At 40.3% G+C, this 16,651-nt stretch overlaps 1 protein-coding gene across 4 annotated transcripts in view; it reads left to right on the top strand.

Moving 5' to 3' along the window:
• Positions 1-16,651, top strand: part of LOC101472406 (plexin-A1) — a 314,386-nt gene that overhangs the window by 249,455 nt on the left and 48,280 nt on the right. For all 4 annotated transcript variants that reach the window (XM_004570017.4, XM_004570018.4, XM_076877989.1 and 1 more), the window contains exons 17-19: positions 2,017-2,110; positions 3,289-3,525; positions 10,191-10,334. In XM_004570017.4, coding sequence (XP_004570074.1) covers positions 2,017-2,110; positions 3,289-3,525; positions 10,191-10,334 — 475 coding nt within the window. The remainder of the gene's footprint in view (positions 1-2,016; positions 2,111-3,288; positions 3,526-10,190; positions 10,335-16,651) is intronic.

Genomic DNA, 16,651 nt, shown 5'->3' on the forward strand with positions numbered 1-16,651 from the left:
CATGAGTGATAGTGTTTTTCTGTTTAGGTGCATATGTTTGGGATCATTGTGGTGCTGAAACCAAAGCTGTTGCCAGTCAGACACTTTTCCAATTTTATTGTTTGGTGGATCAAAATCTGATGTTTTCTGCTTTTATAACTTAATTAATTTTGACAAGATGTCCAACACCATTGGCTGAAAGGCAGCCCCAAACCTGACAGAGCATCCACTGTGTTTTAAACACAGCTGTGGACCCTTGCTGTTGTTCCTGAGCTACAACAGCAAACAGTAGATAGAGCATCAGCTAAAGATATAATTTAAAAATTAAATTGCTCATTTTTATGTTTAGACACAAAGTTAGTTAATCCCTTGAGTTAGGTGCCTTTTTTATTCTTGAATTATTCATACAACAGAGTTAAATGGGTAAACTGATCAGTAGGGATGGGTATCGTTTAGGTTTTATCCGATACCGGTGCCAAATCGGTACTTTTGAAACGGTGCCGGTGCTTAAACGGTGCTCGAACCGGTGCTTAAAGAATGGAGAACACAAACTTTGTCCAAAAACCTCTCATGTTCAGCTGTTTTTTTGTAAAAAGATAACAATGTTAGCCTTTTCTGCAGCTATGGGGCATATATGGTATCACTCTTGGCTGGAAGCAGTGCTTAAACAATGGAAAAAAAACACAAACTTTGTCCAAAAACCTCTCATGTTTAACTGTTTCCCTCTTTTTCTTTGGTCATTTTAGCCTTTTTGGCCAGGGTGAAGGGAGTATCTGCCATCAAACAAGAAGACAGCCGCATGTAGCTATGATGATTTTTGCTAGTTCACCTTACATGCATTAATGTAATAACATGGTTAGCCTACTCAACGTAAATTACACTCGAACAACATTAAGCGACTCACGCAGAGAAGAACGGCTGCTGCTGCCATCATCATCCGTCATCATTTCTGCTACACTGGCAGGGCTAGGGGCCAGGACTCTATTCTTCGGGTTTTTGGAGGATGTTGCTCCGGGTCCAATAACTGGCAACCCACCCAACGTGCACAGTGTGAGGTCTCGCAGCAAGCTATCAAATACGGCGCATTTCTCGGCTTTTAAAAAAACCACTATGCGTCGCCAGGTGTTTCATCGGATTCGAGGTGTTACCTCCTTTGACAGTATCACAGTATCAGCTTAAAGCACTTGTTGCTGCTGAGTTTGCATATTTTGCTGTGAAGTACAGCCAGACTTTTGACCGCTTCGCCTTGGACATTTTTAATCTGTAGCTCTGCTCTAACTGAACTTACGTACCTGGCCCCGCCTACTATCCTGGGAAACGTAAAATGATTGGCTAGAAGTGTATCACAGCTCAGGAAAAAAAAAAGCACCGAAATAAAGCACCGAGATGTGCGCTGCTTTTCGGTCTGGTTACTACCGTTTATGTCACCGGACACCGGTACCCATCCCTACTGATCAGGTATACTATCAAGACCACTTTAAAAAATGACAAGATTTTTCTTTATATAGCAAAATATAAACAAATGAGCAGCTATTCAAAACAACATATTTGTAGTAGAAAACAGTTAAGGTTATGGATTGTGGTTGTGCTTTAAGAGAGCAGAAGTCACTTTAAGTTTCTCACTATTCAACCAGGAGAGTCTGTAGCTCAAGAGGTAGAGCAGGTCATCTGCTGAGAAGAAGGTTGGCGGTTTGATTTCTAGCTGCTCCAGTCTACATGCCAAATATCCTTAGGCAAGATACTAACCCTGGTTGCTCTGTGAATGTGATAGTAAGCACTTGCATTTAAAAAAAGTGCGTTTTTGAATGAGGCAAGTTGTATAAAGTGCTTTGAGTGCTCGGATAGAATAGAAAAACGGCATGTAAGAACCTGTCCATTTAGCATTCTATCTGTTGTCTAAACCTCTGGGTGACTATCATCCATCTATCCAGCATATATCACTTCATTTCAATGAATCATATGAACATGACTGCTCACTTCAGTAATCTTCATGTGATTGAGGCAGATAATATATATCTGCTCGCTTCTTTTTTACAGTGGTGGAACTCTGCTGACAGTGAGCGGGACCAACCTCGCAACCATCCGAGAGCCAAAGATCAGGGCCAAGTATGGACAGGCAGAGTCCTTTCATGTGAGTACTGATGTGACTGACACAGCAGCTGCAGAGTGTTTACAGTATACATTATTCAGATATACACCTAGATACATACATTAACTGACAAATACTCTGAAACAGACCTCTCTGTGTACAACAGCACATTTCCAAAAAGCTTCTTCTATGTGCCGCTGAAGGTGGCAGACAGTTTGTCTCTGAGTGTTGCTCACGACTCCTCGTTCAGCAACTCCAGCTTCAGACATCTAACGCTACCCCGGGCCATAAAGCTTTTCAAATGTCACCTCACTGTGCAGAGTTTTACAGAAAAAAAAGAGACAGCATCAGAGGCTACGCATGCTTTATTTGAAGAGCTGAGGAATTTTGTCCCTTCTATTAACAATGTTGGCAAAGGACTTTGGTGATTGTCAATGTGAGCTGAGTCTTTGTAGTTGTCAGGGTTAAAGACTAAACCACAAACAACACTAATGCACTTCAATCTGCGGATAAAGCTGCCATTTATGGAGGAGAAACAGCCTACAGGATGCATCTCAAACAGCTCTTTATCGAAGCGCTACTTTGCACTTAAAGGACTTTTGAACAACAAATCACAGTTACATTTTTCTTACTTCCAGTCCAGGATTGGGTTGCTATTTGCAAGACTGCAGACATACGTATGATAGGCAATCCATTACAAGGAAAAAAGGCATCATTTAAACTTTGCTGTTACATTTAATAATAAAATGTGTTGCATCTAAGACCGTAGTAGCTAAGCAGTCTTATAAATTAATGCAAACACGGCCATGACATCATGTATTCTCCAAAGCAATGGTGTAAATACACTCTCAGGTACAAGCAAAGGCACGGAGCACATTGCCCGTTATTAACAGTTGATCATAAATTTGCAACCAATTTACATTTCCAATAGGCCTAACAGCATTGTAGTTTCACAGGGCATTGACTTTAAAAAGGATGGGTTATTATGCCCAACAGATCCATTTAAAAAGAAAATTATAGCCTGCGGGTTATTTCTAAAAGAGGCAATTCTGCCTTTTTTTATTCAGCATGTAACCACCTTGTAAATAAAACTAGAACAACATTAGTGTTTAAGTGTTTAGCAATTTAAGTGTTTGGGATTTGTCCCAATCTAGATTCGACTGTGTATGGTAGCTGCACAGCAGGACTAAAAACATTTCTCTTTCATGTCTCACTTTCAGAACTGCACAGTGTATAACAATTCAGTCATGGTGTGCCTCGCTCCGTCAGTGGCGGACTCGGAGCTTGGTTTTTCCGAGACTGGCACCGGTCCCGATGAGATTGGGTTCTACATGGACAACGTGAACGCTCTGGTGGTGGTCAACGAGACATTCAGCTACTACCCCGACCCGGCGTTTGAACCGTTGAGTCCCTCTGGGATACTGGAGCTCAAACCCACATCGCCACTTATTCTCAAGGTCAGAAAGGAACACTTCTCCAGCTGGCTGTACCATTCAGCTTATTTCCTCGGTCTGCTTGATCTGAGGTTTTTGTCTAACACTGTCTAGCATTGGCACAGTACTAGCAGGCTTCGTATATACTTTTTAACTTGTCAGGGACACATACACATACACATAATGCAGCTGTGAAGATAAAAGAGATTCAAGTACACATTAATGTTACCTTTGGACACCTTTTACTTACCTTTAAGTAGAATGGGAATAAGGCTTTTGACACCTACACAGAATTAAAAGTTGCCGCATTTACTACTTTCTTTGGTTGGAGGTGTATAAAGAGGTGTTTTTCTTTCACTTGACTCTTTATATGAAAGACTTTCATGCAGTGCAGTGGGAAGTAGAAAGAGAACATTTATTTAGTTCCCCCCCCCCACCCCCATTGTGGAATCAACAGTTTTTATCTAGTATTGGCTGATAGGGACTAAAAGGTTTCCCCGAGCTTGTATCGATCGGTCAGGTCATGTCTGATTAAAAAAAGAATTTAATTACATTTTTGTTAGGCCATGCCTTTTTTATAACTGCTCCTACACTTGTAAGACATTCTTAATTTACCACTCAGATATCAGAGATCAGTCATTATTAGGTTTTATTTTTCTTTCACACCTTCATAGACAATATTCCTTCTCATTTCTAAGTAATGACTACTGATTAAATAAACACGAACCCATGGTTATTAGGCTTTTTTTTTAAATCAGTTTTCATTTTTCAGTTGATTATGGAGTCATATATATTGTACTAAAAGATGAAAGGAAAAGCTACATTGCAAAGATAGTATTTGTTGTTCCATGTAGAATCTGATGAAAGAAACAGTGTTGCCTTATATGACATGTTACTGTACGTTACTTTGTATGTTACTCTGGTTTGTAAGTAAGATACTGAAAATTGTTAGATGGTTGTTGTTCTAAACCAGCCATTCCCGAGGTCAAGCGGCCCACTTAAAAATCATGAAATCCCAGCCAATCTTAAATATTTACTCCAATCAAAATAAAAGACAAAGTGATATGCTTCCTTGAAATTTGTATTAAAAAATCATAAACAACACGGGCTGTCAGTTATAAATTGCTAAAGCTACCCAGTCATATACAAAGTGTTAAGGCCAATGTGTGACCCACCCCATATGGAAAAGATATATATAAATCGTATAAAGTTTTTATCTGTCTTGTATGAAACTTGTATGAAAAGCATACAAGAGTGGAAACACATATAAGATCCCTTGAAAAATTATATAATGAAACTTGTATGTTTTGGATAACTTACTAAAAAAAAAAAATGAAAGTAATGAGAAAGTGGCCACTTTCATGAGTAAATCATGTAAGCCTTATATGATTTATATATAAATGAAAGTGGCCACTTTCATGAGTAAATCATGTAAGTTTTTACTATTTCTTTTCCATATGGGACCTGCCACTGGGAAACAAACTTCAGTGCAAGAACAATACATTTAAAAATAGTAATATCATAAACCAGCTACTTCCTGTTACCACTTTTAGTTTTTTTTTTTATATAAATAGATACATTTATATCACTATGTAACTATACATAGGCCTACTTATTTCTGTATAACAGAAATTTCAAACTCAAATCCTGTTATTTCTGTCCACCTTATGTACCTTTGTGGCCCACCACACTTTGGGCGTCACTGTTCTAAGCTATCACACAACTTACTTAAATATGATAATTGATTAGCTTTGATAAATATCACCATTTAGATCTAAATCCATGCAAATCTCCTTACAAGGTGACAGAGTGCAAGAGCCTCAAAATAATTAACTTCATTAAAATGACAGCATTTCAATTGGCACGTTATCGCATGTTAGCATGTTAAGAGAACAGGCTTTTAGAGCAATGATTAATCCATGTTTTTTAGCCAAGTTCATGTCAACAATCACTCTGAGCCAAGGAGAAAAACTAAAATTTGTACTAAACCCTGACAGAAACTTTTAGGTATCTTTGTAAGTAGTAAGCTAACGAGCTAAAGCTAAATAGCTAACTAGGTTGTGTATGCTAAAGGTTGTGCTTTACATTAGACCAGATTAAAAAGGGTCTTTGCTTTACCCATATCTTACACTTCTGTGTTTATACTTTTGGTTTATGAAAGTCAACAAAGGACGGCACTCTCTAGGCTTGTTAAAGGTCAGCATATCTCCCAGAGGCTTGTGTGCAGGAATTTCAAAGCTTGACAGGCCTGCCATGGCTAGCTCAATTGCTTTGCTCTGATTTGACAACTGGCGTTGACGGAGGGTGTTATGAGTGACAGTTACTTTCTGTAAAGGAAGAACTCTGTAGAACACAAAAATAAACCAAAGAACTATATTTTTGTTTTTTAATTTAAACCATTCATTTCATTTTTTACCAAGGTTTTTTACTTTCATATTAACCACAAAAGTTTCAAACATACTGAACTCTTCTGTTTATAATGGCTAAACCAGCTTTGAGGGACACACATAAACACACTCTCACAAGCTGTTTTTCTTCTTACAGAAAAAAGAAAAAACTTTCAAGTGTGTAAAAATAATTTAAAAAAACCCTTCACAAATTCATAATTGACAGGTGAAAGCAAATGTCCACACACACCAAGGCCAGAAACCGTCCTTCAGTAAGTAAGAGCAGCTTCACTGACTACCGTCCTCGCCCACAGCCTCGAGGTCTGTTAAATAGCAGTTCTTTCAATTTGTGCAATTAATTCTTTGGAGCTGAAAGGCCAGTATGGAAATGCACAGGCCTAGAGGTTTGGATTACATTGGTTTTCAGTTATTTATTTATTTTTTTTTCATTAACTGTGATTGGATATAAGTATGGGAAATTAATTGGGACTTTCTGAGTTGTGCGTATGCCTCACTGCATTATCTCACCCAGCTCACCTGAAATGTTTAGCCCGAGAGTAGCTGAAAAGGAATTAACGCGGCTGTTTCGGAGAGAATATATTTATTATATTAAAATAATCGGTGGAGAAAAAACTGAGCCGGGTTGAGACAAAAGGTGCACTCCGTCCTTTTAAATATGGGCTTTAAAGCGTAAGTAAGCTCTATGGAGAGCGCACATACTGTAAAGACACAAAGCAGAATACATTTCTTTAAAGATCAGTGTCACGCCGATGTGCTGTAGCTTTGGCTCGAATGTGCCTTGACTATCTCTTATGTTATCACAGAGAGTGCGCTACGCTGTTTATTTCCATAAAGAGATTGAAAGCGGCGTACCCGCCGTAATTTATTTCTTAAATGATAATTTATTATCAGTGAGCCTCTCAGTAATTGCCAAATCTCCTGCTTGGCTTGTTGGTGAAACTGCCTACCCACTGGAAGCACTGATGAGATGGACAAAAATGCAATTTGGCGAGATGGGATGTGGGGGTAGCGTTCCTCAGATGCGTGCACTGCGCCTGTCACGCAATTAATTTCTCATCTGTAGTGTCGGGTGTGTTTTTACTGAGGTAATGTTAGTGAGACGGAGAGAGAAAGAATAAGGAGGAGAAAGAGAAATAAAAAAATAAACATTCATCTGGTCTTGGTGAGTGCTTCGATGTGTGTGCTTGTGTGATTTTTGAGAGCGTGTCCCTGCATGATGCTTCTTGCCTGTTGTGTTTATGTGTGGCAACAGCTCTGTGTGTGGCTGCAACTCCAGTGCTTGTTTGGCATGAACTCAGCCTGTATGTGGCCAGGAAGCTGTGAGCGCACGTGTGTGTGTGTGTGTTTGCGAGATGGAATGGGATGCATGTTTACAGGGTTGCAGAGCGGGGCTGGGTGGCGGCCTGCAGAGACGATGGGATTGGAAAACGGAGTCTGTCTCTGTGACCCACTGCTAAGCCAGCGGGAGACGCCACAGCTATCTCCTCTCTCACTCCTGTCCTGTGCCTGTCTGACTCGCTCGCTCTGTTTTCACGTTCGTTCCCTTTCTTTCTCATTTTCGAGCGCGCCCCTTTCATCTTTTCCTACCTCTCTCGAAATCTCTTTCTCCGCTTGTGCCTTTTCTCACCACATTTCCTATCAGCCTTGTTTTCTTTGTATTCGTCTCTCCCCCTGTATTTGTTTTTTTTTTCTTCCATGTTTTCTTGCTGTTAACGGTTCCTTCTTTTCACACCACTAACTGCCTCCTCCTTCCATCACAGGCAGAGTGTATATCAAATCGCACTAGATATTGAAATGAAAGACTGGAACGGAAATTGACAAATGTTAGAATTTACACACCTTGAGGGTGCAGACTTTGTGTTGAGTACAGGACATAAGAAAAAAAGCAATCTGTGTGGGTTTGTATGCCTCCCCAGTAATATTATTTCCTCTAGTATACATACAGTAGGGTTTGCTAAACTTATATCTCACTTATTTCCTGAGTGTTTGGCTTGAAAGTAATGTCCAAGTCCAAGAAAAACAGAATTAGAACTATCCAAAAAAAAGCGCTGTATCTGGAGGATCTGTTACAAGCACCAACTGATGCTTGGAAACTGCTGCAGTAATCTGTGAGGCCTAAGATATTACTAATGATGAAAAGCCACTGTAACCCTGACCCTGTTTTTTTTTTTTTTTTAGGATAATCAAAGGATTTGGGAGAAAAATGACTGGTTTTATGCAGTAATGTGCAAAGTCACTAAGCCATTCCTTTATTTCTTTGCATTTCGCTTTAAAATAGGAAAAGGTGCAGTGATTTAAGGCAGTATATAAGACAAAAACAGACTTTTACAATTTTAAGGAAATTGAAAAGTCAACATTTGGTATGAGCACCTTTATTTTTCAACACTGAACTCTGTTTGGCAAGCTTTCTAGTCTTCAGGATAGATCTCCAGGCTTCTTGAAGGACATCCAAAGCACTTCTTTGGATGTTGACTTCCTGTTTTTATTGTTCTCTGACAAGATGATCCCACACTTCTTCACTAATGGTGAATTCCGGGCTCTGGGGAGGCCAATCCATGACTCATAGTGTTTTTTTTTCTATCCAAGGATGCTTGTACGGCATGGCAGTGTGTGGGGGGAATGATTTCAATCCTAAAAAATGAAGCCATTGCCAATCAGACACTTTCCAGATGGCCTCCACCATGTTTTACAGATGGCTGTAGACCCTCACTGTTGTACCTCTGTCCCGATGTCTTCCATACACATTCACAATGATTTGACCCAACTACTACATAAGACCTGTCACCACTGATTTTCAGCCCAGTTCTTGTGTAATTTGATACCTTTCCATACCTCAGCCTTTTCTCTCTGTTTTCCTTCCTTAAGAACAGCCATTCTTCCATTGACACTATGTCTAACGAGGCTTCGGAAAACTGTAAACAGATCAGGTGAAGGGTTTGATGCTTGCCCTTCAGCTGATGGTCCCATGTTGATAGTCCAGTTAATGGTTTTGTGTCAGGTCTTAAGGACATGACTTTCAGATGCTGTTCATCCGTTGCAGACAGCTTTTTAGTTCTGCCACTTATTCTTTTGTCTTCCACTTGACACCTTTCTTCTAATTCTTTAAGGACACACTGAATGACATGTCGAGATATGCCACGTTTTTGGCTAATAGCTCTTTGGGAATTTGTCAGTACAAGAAATACAATTTAATGTCTGTCCGACTGTTATCTTTGGTATATTTCACAGTCTTTGTGCTTTGCAAAAAATGTTTGTGTAACATTTTTTGCTAAGTTGTCTGTTATGTGTAGACAGAACACTGTTTCTTCCTTTGACTAATAGTGACTTTTTTTATGAATAATTCATAGGTAGGTCAGTGTTAAGTGTCTTAAAAATGAAAATGGTCAGATAAAAATGATTGATTGATTGAAAACAGCCAATGTCCAAAGAAAAACTTTGGGGTTGTGAGTTTTTCATAGTAACTTATGTTTATTAGATTTTTTTACCCCTTTCAATAATTGGAACAGCAATTTTAAATACTCAAAAGTCCCATATTAGCACAGCGTTGGGGTTTACTTGTCACTGATGATGAAGCTTCAAAAGGCTTCACATTGTCTGATGACAAAAACAACTATTTGATGATTTAATGATTCAAAATCCCATGAAACTCCCTCAGTCCACAGTTGATTTTTATTGTGAAATTAGAGGCGCCTATTTGACAGAAAATCAAATAGAAATAAAAGCCGAAATATCAACAACCTAACCCTTTATATGTCCCTTGGTAAAATGTTCCTTCACAGCGATAAAGACAAAAGAAACAGCTTCACACGTTTGCTTGATTTCAAGTAATAACGTCAAGAAATCGCAGGACCTAGCTGTCGTTGAAGATGAATGTTTTTTATGACATTGTAAATATTTGACCTTGTATAAGCGTCATGTTGTCAATGGCATTTGTTAGGTGAAGAGTATGGAGAACCACCAGTTTGATCCTTTAAGGGATATTAAATTAGCAAATTTATTGTCACTGACTTTCTTGTCAGTTATGCAGAAACTGGAAGTGATTTTCATCAAAGATGTGAAAATCATATCATTAGCAGAAAAATGTTCTGAACAAGTTCATTGTGAGCCGTCAAGAAAGGGTGGATAAATAAAAGTAATGTAAAAAGAAAAGCTCATGGTTACATTTTTCTCACGTTGGAGTTCAATGAAAGAAAGAAATATTGTCGGGCCTGCAAGTAAAGCGTCCTGACGATGAGCCGAGTGCCTGTCCTTATTACTTTTCTCCCTGTGTGTGTTTTTTAGGGCCGTAACCTGATCCCAGCGGCTCCGGGCAACAGTCGCCTGAACTATACGGTGCTGATTGGAGAGACTCCCTGCATCCTCACCCTGTCTGAGAGCCAGCTGCTCTGCGAATGGCCCAACCTCACTGGACAGCACAAAGTCACGGTCAGATCACAGCTCCTGCCTCTTCATCTCTGTCCCCGCCAGGCACGATGACCTGACGTGACTTTGGTTTACTAAATTGCTTGACTTTTCTGTCCTGCATTATCAGCGCCATCGAAGGGGGGTGGTATATAAAAAGGGAAGTTGCTCAATAATATGGGCTGGGACCTTCATGGTAGACTTCTTTCCTAATATAATTACTGGGCCAGCTTTTGGTGTTGCAGGATTCTTTGACAAGAAGCAATTTTTTTTTTTTTTTTAAAAGGCCAGAAAATATAACAAGCTGTTCCTGGTGTGTCCACGCTGACCCAGTAATTCCTGTTGATGAATATGGAAATATTCTGGTCTGACAATCTCAGCCTGTAATGTCACTCTAACCTTGTTGTTGAGTTGTGTGAATGGCCCCTCGTGTCTTTTCTAAACAGTTTCCTCTGACAGATCCAGGATGTGCTTCAGTGAGCTTGCACAACAAGGCTGCTGTTAAATATGTTACGCTTAATTAACATGTTGATCTTTATTGGCCTTCATATCAGCTACACTGTTGATGGAAACAAAAAAAAAGGTGGTGGAAGTTTACTCTTTTTGTTTTTTAACCCCCCAAGAACCAGAACAGTGATAATCTAAAGCGTCGACCGGCACGCTTTCAGCCACTGCAGTGCTTTTACTCTTGAGTCAGATCCATTAAGTAGTGCTGCTCACAGGGAAGTCGTTCACTTGTTCACATAATGCACTCAACACAACCACGTTGAACCTTTAGATGTGTCTGCAGACGCAAAGCCGTGTTTCTTTCTCTCCGCCGAAGCGTATCCACATCAACAGCTGTGCAAGCATCAGCACTTCTCCGCTGCAGGCGCTGCTGGTTTTAGATTTGAGAGTCCCTCTGTGCCCTTTTTTCCATTTTTCATGTATTTTTTTTATTAGCTTCACTTTACTGTGATGGCATAGACATTTAATAGTACACGGAATATAATGTACCTAACCCACAGTAAATCCACAGCCAGCCAGTCCTCTGCCTACACTCATCTCTAATCAAAGCAACACTCATCTTTCCTGCGCCATACTCCTCATATCTTCGTGGATCCACACTTAGGTGAACAGAGAGCACCGGCTCTGTCACAGGTCTGTTTTTTCAACAGCAGACACTTTGGCCTTTAGCCTTTTACAATGAAGGTTCTCAGTCTATCAGTTGTTTAGTCTCAAAAAACTCCATTAACACTTGAAAAAACTCTGTGATTTCCCAAAGCCAACAAAAAAAGTCTTTATGCTTTTTTTTTATCCAAACATGATAATAACAATTGTCCCAGATCCAAACATGCTAATCAGATTGCCAGGATTATTGTCTACCTGTTGGCTAACTGAATAGTCATCACTGCACTGAAAAAGACTTGAAGTTAATTTCATAGTTTGCTGATTGACAGGTACTGTTAAAACTGCCTTTAAGCAACACTCATCAGCACGGTGTCAGCTTCAGTCATCTTTCTCACTTGAGTTTGCAGGCCTTGCTCAGGAGCTGTGAAAGCTTCACACTTTTTATGTAAAGGAAATTACTAATGCTAAAGTCACACTAGGAAAAACAGTCGCTGGAGATTGCAGCACGATCAAAATTACTGCGACTGTTTGCAATGAAACTGCAGTATCGTTGGCTTCGAAGTAGGGCTGCCACAAACGATTATTTTGATAGTCGACTAGTCACCGATTATTTTTGCGATTAGTCGACTAATCAGATCATCATCCATTGGGCGTAAAACGTACAGCTTACTGCACAAGCATGCATCTGCTCTTATATAACTATCATTAGCTTACAGCTTTAAGTGTTTAAGGTATGTGCTAACTAAAAATAAAGACAAGATGATAGTTTATTAAATTTTAATGAAATTTGTAGATTGTTTTGGTGAAGTTTAATAAACTCCTTGCTATCTAAAATATACCGGGACACCGGAGTATATTCTCGAGCATCTCACACTTCTGATAATCAGTTGTCTGCTTGACGTTTATTCAGCTGTGTAAAAACTATAATTTTAATCTCAACCAAACCGATTTACTCAGGAACAAATAAAATACTAAAAAAAAGCCAAACAATAACAAGTGACTTATATATCATGTTTAACCTGAGTAGCGAAAGACTGCGGTGGGTGGGTTTGAAAACGATTTGTGGGAGTCCGGTGTTCTCACGGGCTCTAGTGACCTTGCCCCCGGCTAGCTATCGAGCTAGTGGGTAACTGACGTCTCCAAAAACATCAGAGCGCTTCTGAAAATATGTGGTGTCTTGATAAACTGAGCAGATATTTGAGGTTTACACAGCTACATTCTCGCCTGAAAATATGTTAAACGTTTATTTTGTGACCCAGAAAGAATAATAAGAGTAATATTAAAACTAACTAGCTGCCGCCATTGTTGGAAACTGAGCAAGGCTGCGCTATGAATTCTGGGACACAGCTTCTTCTTCTTCTTCAGGGTTTAACGGCAGCTGGCATCCTTGTACATGCAGTGCTGCCATCTTCTGTTTCAGTCCGTTATTACACTCTTAAATCCTGCTACTTATTCCTGCGTCTTTTATGATCTTACAAAGCTTCAAACGACGCGTCGACTATTAAATCAGTCGTCGACGATTTTGATAGTCGACGTAATCGTGACTAGTCGACTAATCGTGTCAGCCCTACTTCGAAGCGACTGTTTCAAAGACAAGGATCAGGTCTGCGACAATGCGCAGTCAATTGCAATTTTCAAATCAGCTTTGGTGCGTCAAGACAATGATAAAACAGCAGTAAGATGAAGTCAGTTTGCAATCACTTTGCAATTTATTGCGGTCAAGTTGCAATCAGTTCCAAATCTGTTGCCAACTACAAAGCTTTTAAGTCAGTCCCCTATTGCAAAGAGATGCATCACAGATGAGTTGCCAACACGTTGGCAACCTTTCTGGTGATTGCAGGCACTCAGAGTCAGACTGGAAATGTTTGAAGAGAGGTTACCCTAAACCAGGCAATCTGTGCAATCACCTGTCATCCAAAAGTGGCTGCCCATCGGTTGCAACGGCTTGCAATCAGTTACCGAATGAGTATCCAAGAAGTCATGCTATGAAATATACACGACTGCAGATGGAAATAACAATCGTCCTTTAGTCAGCTCTTCATTGTTCATACTGACACTTCTTCAGCTGTTTCGGTTAGAGCCAGTTTTTACTGCTCTGTCAAGAAGCTAGCACACATTGTTGTACAAAGTAGTTTGGCGACTTCCTGCATGGACTTGCCTTCATTTCTCTGAAATTTATTTATTTATTTTAATAAAGTCTGATGCTCCAGACACATTAAGTTGTCCAAATGCATTGCTTCTTTAATCAGCAGAGCAGTTTTCAGCTGTGCCACCATAATTGAAAAAAATGGTTTTTGAATGCCCAATTAGCTTTTTAAGATGATAAACTCACATTAGATAGCACAGCGCTCCATTAAAACACACAACTGATGACTGCTGATGGACCTCTGTACGTCTATATAGGTATTTTGTGAGTTGCTCGCTGTCTTGGTCAGGTAACTGTCAGTTTGTCATCCTGCTCTGCTGAGCAGCCGAGAGGACTCCTGTTGTCTGAGCATCTGGTATTAGGAGAGGTTTTTTGTGTGACTAGAGGATGCAACAAAAAAACTAAACTAGAAGTGAAATATTAGGTAAGTTATGCAAGTTTGCTACAGTTTATATCCATGACAAGGCTCAGTCTCAGAGCCATGCCGAAAACATAAAAAGTAGTATTAAGAATAGAATTGTTTATCCAGGATGCTGCTGATATGAAGACATTAAGCTTGTCTCTAAGCTCTAATCCAGGAACCTCGTTTGTGTATAAACCTTTCTGATGTGCAAATTTTGGTGCAACAGGAAATCCAAGCAAAAGCAGCTTGTTTTTAAAAGTCACGGTCACGTCTCAAGCCGCAACTGTTTTTTTCTTCTCCACCAACAGCCGTGGTGTGAGTGCTGCTGATGTCACTTTCATTTCGAGTGTTTCGTATTTGCAGAAATAATGATACAGCAGAAAAGCAAGTGTCGGGAAAACTCTGAGAACGCGCCTCCAAGCGCGTCCTGCGGCAGTCATTGGCTTTACTTGTCCAAAGCGTTGAGCTGTCAGCAGACTCCAGACTGAAAGTCCTGATTCACTCTGACTGGAGCAGACTTTCAGAATCACAGCGCAGCTCCCGGAGCATCTGTGTGGAAGAAGGTCAAACGTCAACCAGGCGACGCAGCACTCACTGCGAATATATTTGGATGTTTGTCTGAATATCCCGACAGCGCACCCACTCAGAAGCCCTCCCCTCCTTCCACCCCTTTTTTAAACTTATCACCAATGTCCTTTCACAGTCATTTCACTATATCTTTATGACATTTACTCCCTGCTAGCTACAACCAATATACCTAGAAAGCCACTGACAGCACATCCATGTAATTCAATATGATAGCTCTCAATGGAACCAGCCAGCTCCAAGGTGGATCTCGCTTGGATTTTTCTTTTTCTTTTTTTATCCCTCCTTTTCTCTTTTTTGAACGAAATGTCATGTTGAATCTCGGAGCAATGCGACGTGTTGGCGGGGGTGGTGGAGTTAGTCCTTCGTCTGACAATAGCCAAAGAAAAAATAGAGCTGTCCGTTCCTATCTCTTCTCCCATGCACGCACGCACGTGTGTGTGTGTGAGTGACTACAGTGAGTGGCTTGTTTTTGGTGTGTTTATGTGCGCATCAACCCTTTTCCCCCCTTGTTGTTCTTGTGCGTGCCGCGCAGCGGAATGCTGCAGAGAAGGACACAGCTGTGGCACAATAATGTTCCCCATGTAGAATGACCTACATACAGAGGAACCCAGTGGGTGTCCAGACTTACCGGGCTTGTTGTGTGTTGTCGTGTGCGCGAGTGGGCATACTGTAAGGAAAGTCGTCCGCGTTCGTCAGTGTGTCTTTGTGTGTCCCCTCAGATGCTCAGCTGTGTGTTGGCAGCTGTGTGCCTCCCTTGAGTTTTCGAAGAAACTTGTTTGTTGTTTTGGCCTTCAGCTTTCTAAGTTCCTCCCCCAGTCCTTCAGTCTGACAGGAGAATAAAAATAGACAAATGCCTCGCAAATGTGTCACCACCTTAATATTGCTTAAACTGATGCCACATTTGTGTCGTCTGAGGATACGCTCCCTCCTGGTTCATTCTTTTATACATACAAATGACCTCAGATTAGATAACACCAGCTGACGATTGGAAGGGTAACAGAGCAGCCGTTTCTTATGTATTTTTCATGCGTTTTGGATTCAAAGCATGATGTAAAATATATGAGCACATATTTCAGATTAGCTGTCATAGATTCTAAAAAGTCCTTGAAGTGGTGACACACGCACAGAATACTGGAATTCAATGCCGTTTTCCCAAAATAAACATGTGAAGAGTCATTAATATTTAAATTAAGTGTCCTGGAGGATTCAGTTTTATGTTAAGTCGCTGCATAAAATAACAGTTTCAAAGAGTTATGGGAATTTGTTATTGTGGTTAGAGGCCTTCTTCACAGCTGACGTTTGGACTTGTCATACTTGGGAAGCTGGCAATCGGATGCAGGGCTAACACATAGAAACAGACACCAACTAACCTATCCCCACTAACTGCATGTCTTTGGACTGTGAAAGGAATCCAGAGTAGCTGGACAGAACCCACGTAAACACAGGGAGAACATGCAAACTCCATGCAGAGTTGTGAAATTAGAAAAGAAAGGAAAACAGGCTTTGTTTTTGCTCAAGAGCAAGGCAGAACCCTGCTCCTATAGCTAATCACAAACACACAGCATTGGCTGTATGGATTACAGCTTTTACAGTTTTGCTACAGTTTACTTGCACTACCGTGTTGTGAAGTTACGGTTACAACTGCTGCTCTGACAGTCTAACTCCGGGGTAGTTAAAAATCCCATCTGTGAAGTCGGGGTTGAGTCCAACATTGAGAGTTCAAATCCTAATGTGAGGGGGCGTTCCAGTTGAAAATATTGAGCGGCAACACAAAAATTCCAACTTCCAATTTCAAATAACTGTAGAATTACAGCTTTTACCCATAACATTATGTTGACTTCATTTTGTCCAAGTACCCAAGTAAACTATTAGTTTTGCTCAGTTTTAGTAAGTATGATTACTCGCCCTTGGCTGGGCTCAAGTTAATAATATAACACCTTTTGCTGTCTACATACACAGAAATAGACATTAAAGAGAAATTCTCATTAACTGCTTATGTTCAGATTCCAGCCAGAACCTCACATGTTGGCAATCTGTGTTTATTGAGACGACAAATATTTGCATACCTTCACCAATTGGTCTAAGAGTGATTGC

This window comes from Maylandia zebra, linkage group LG20 (assembly GCF_041146795.1).
Source record: "Maylandia zebra isolate NMK-2024a linkage group LG20, Mzebra_GT3a, whole genome shotgun sequence".
NCBI classification, from domain to species: domain Eukaryota; kingdom Metazoa; phylum Chordata; class Actinopteri; order Cichliformes; family Cichlidae; genus Maylandia; species Maylandia zebra.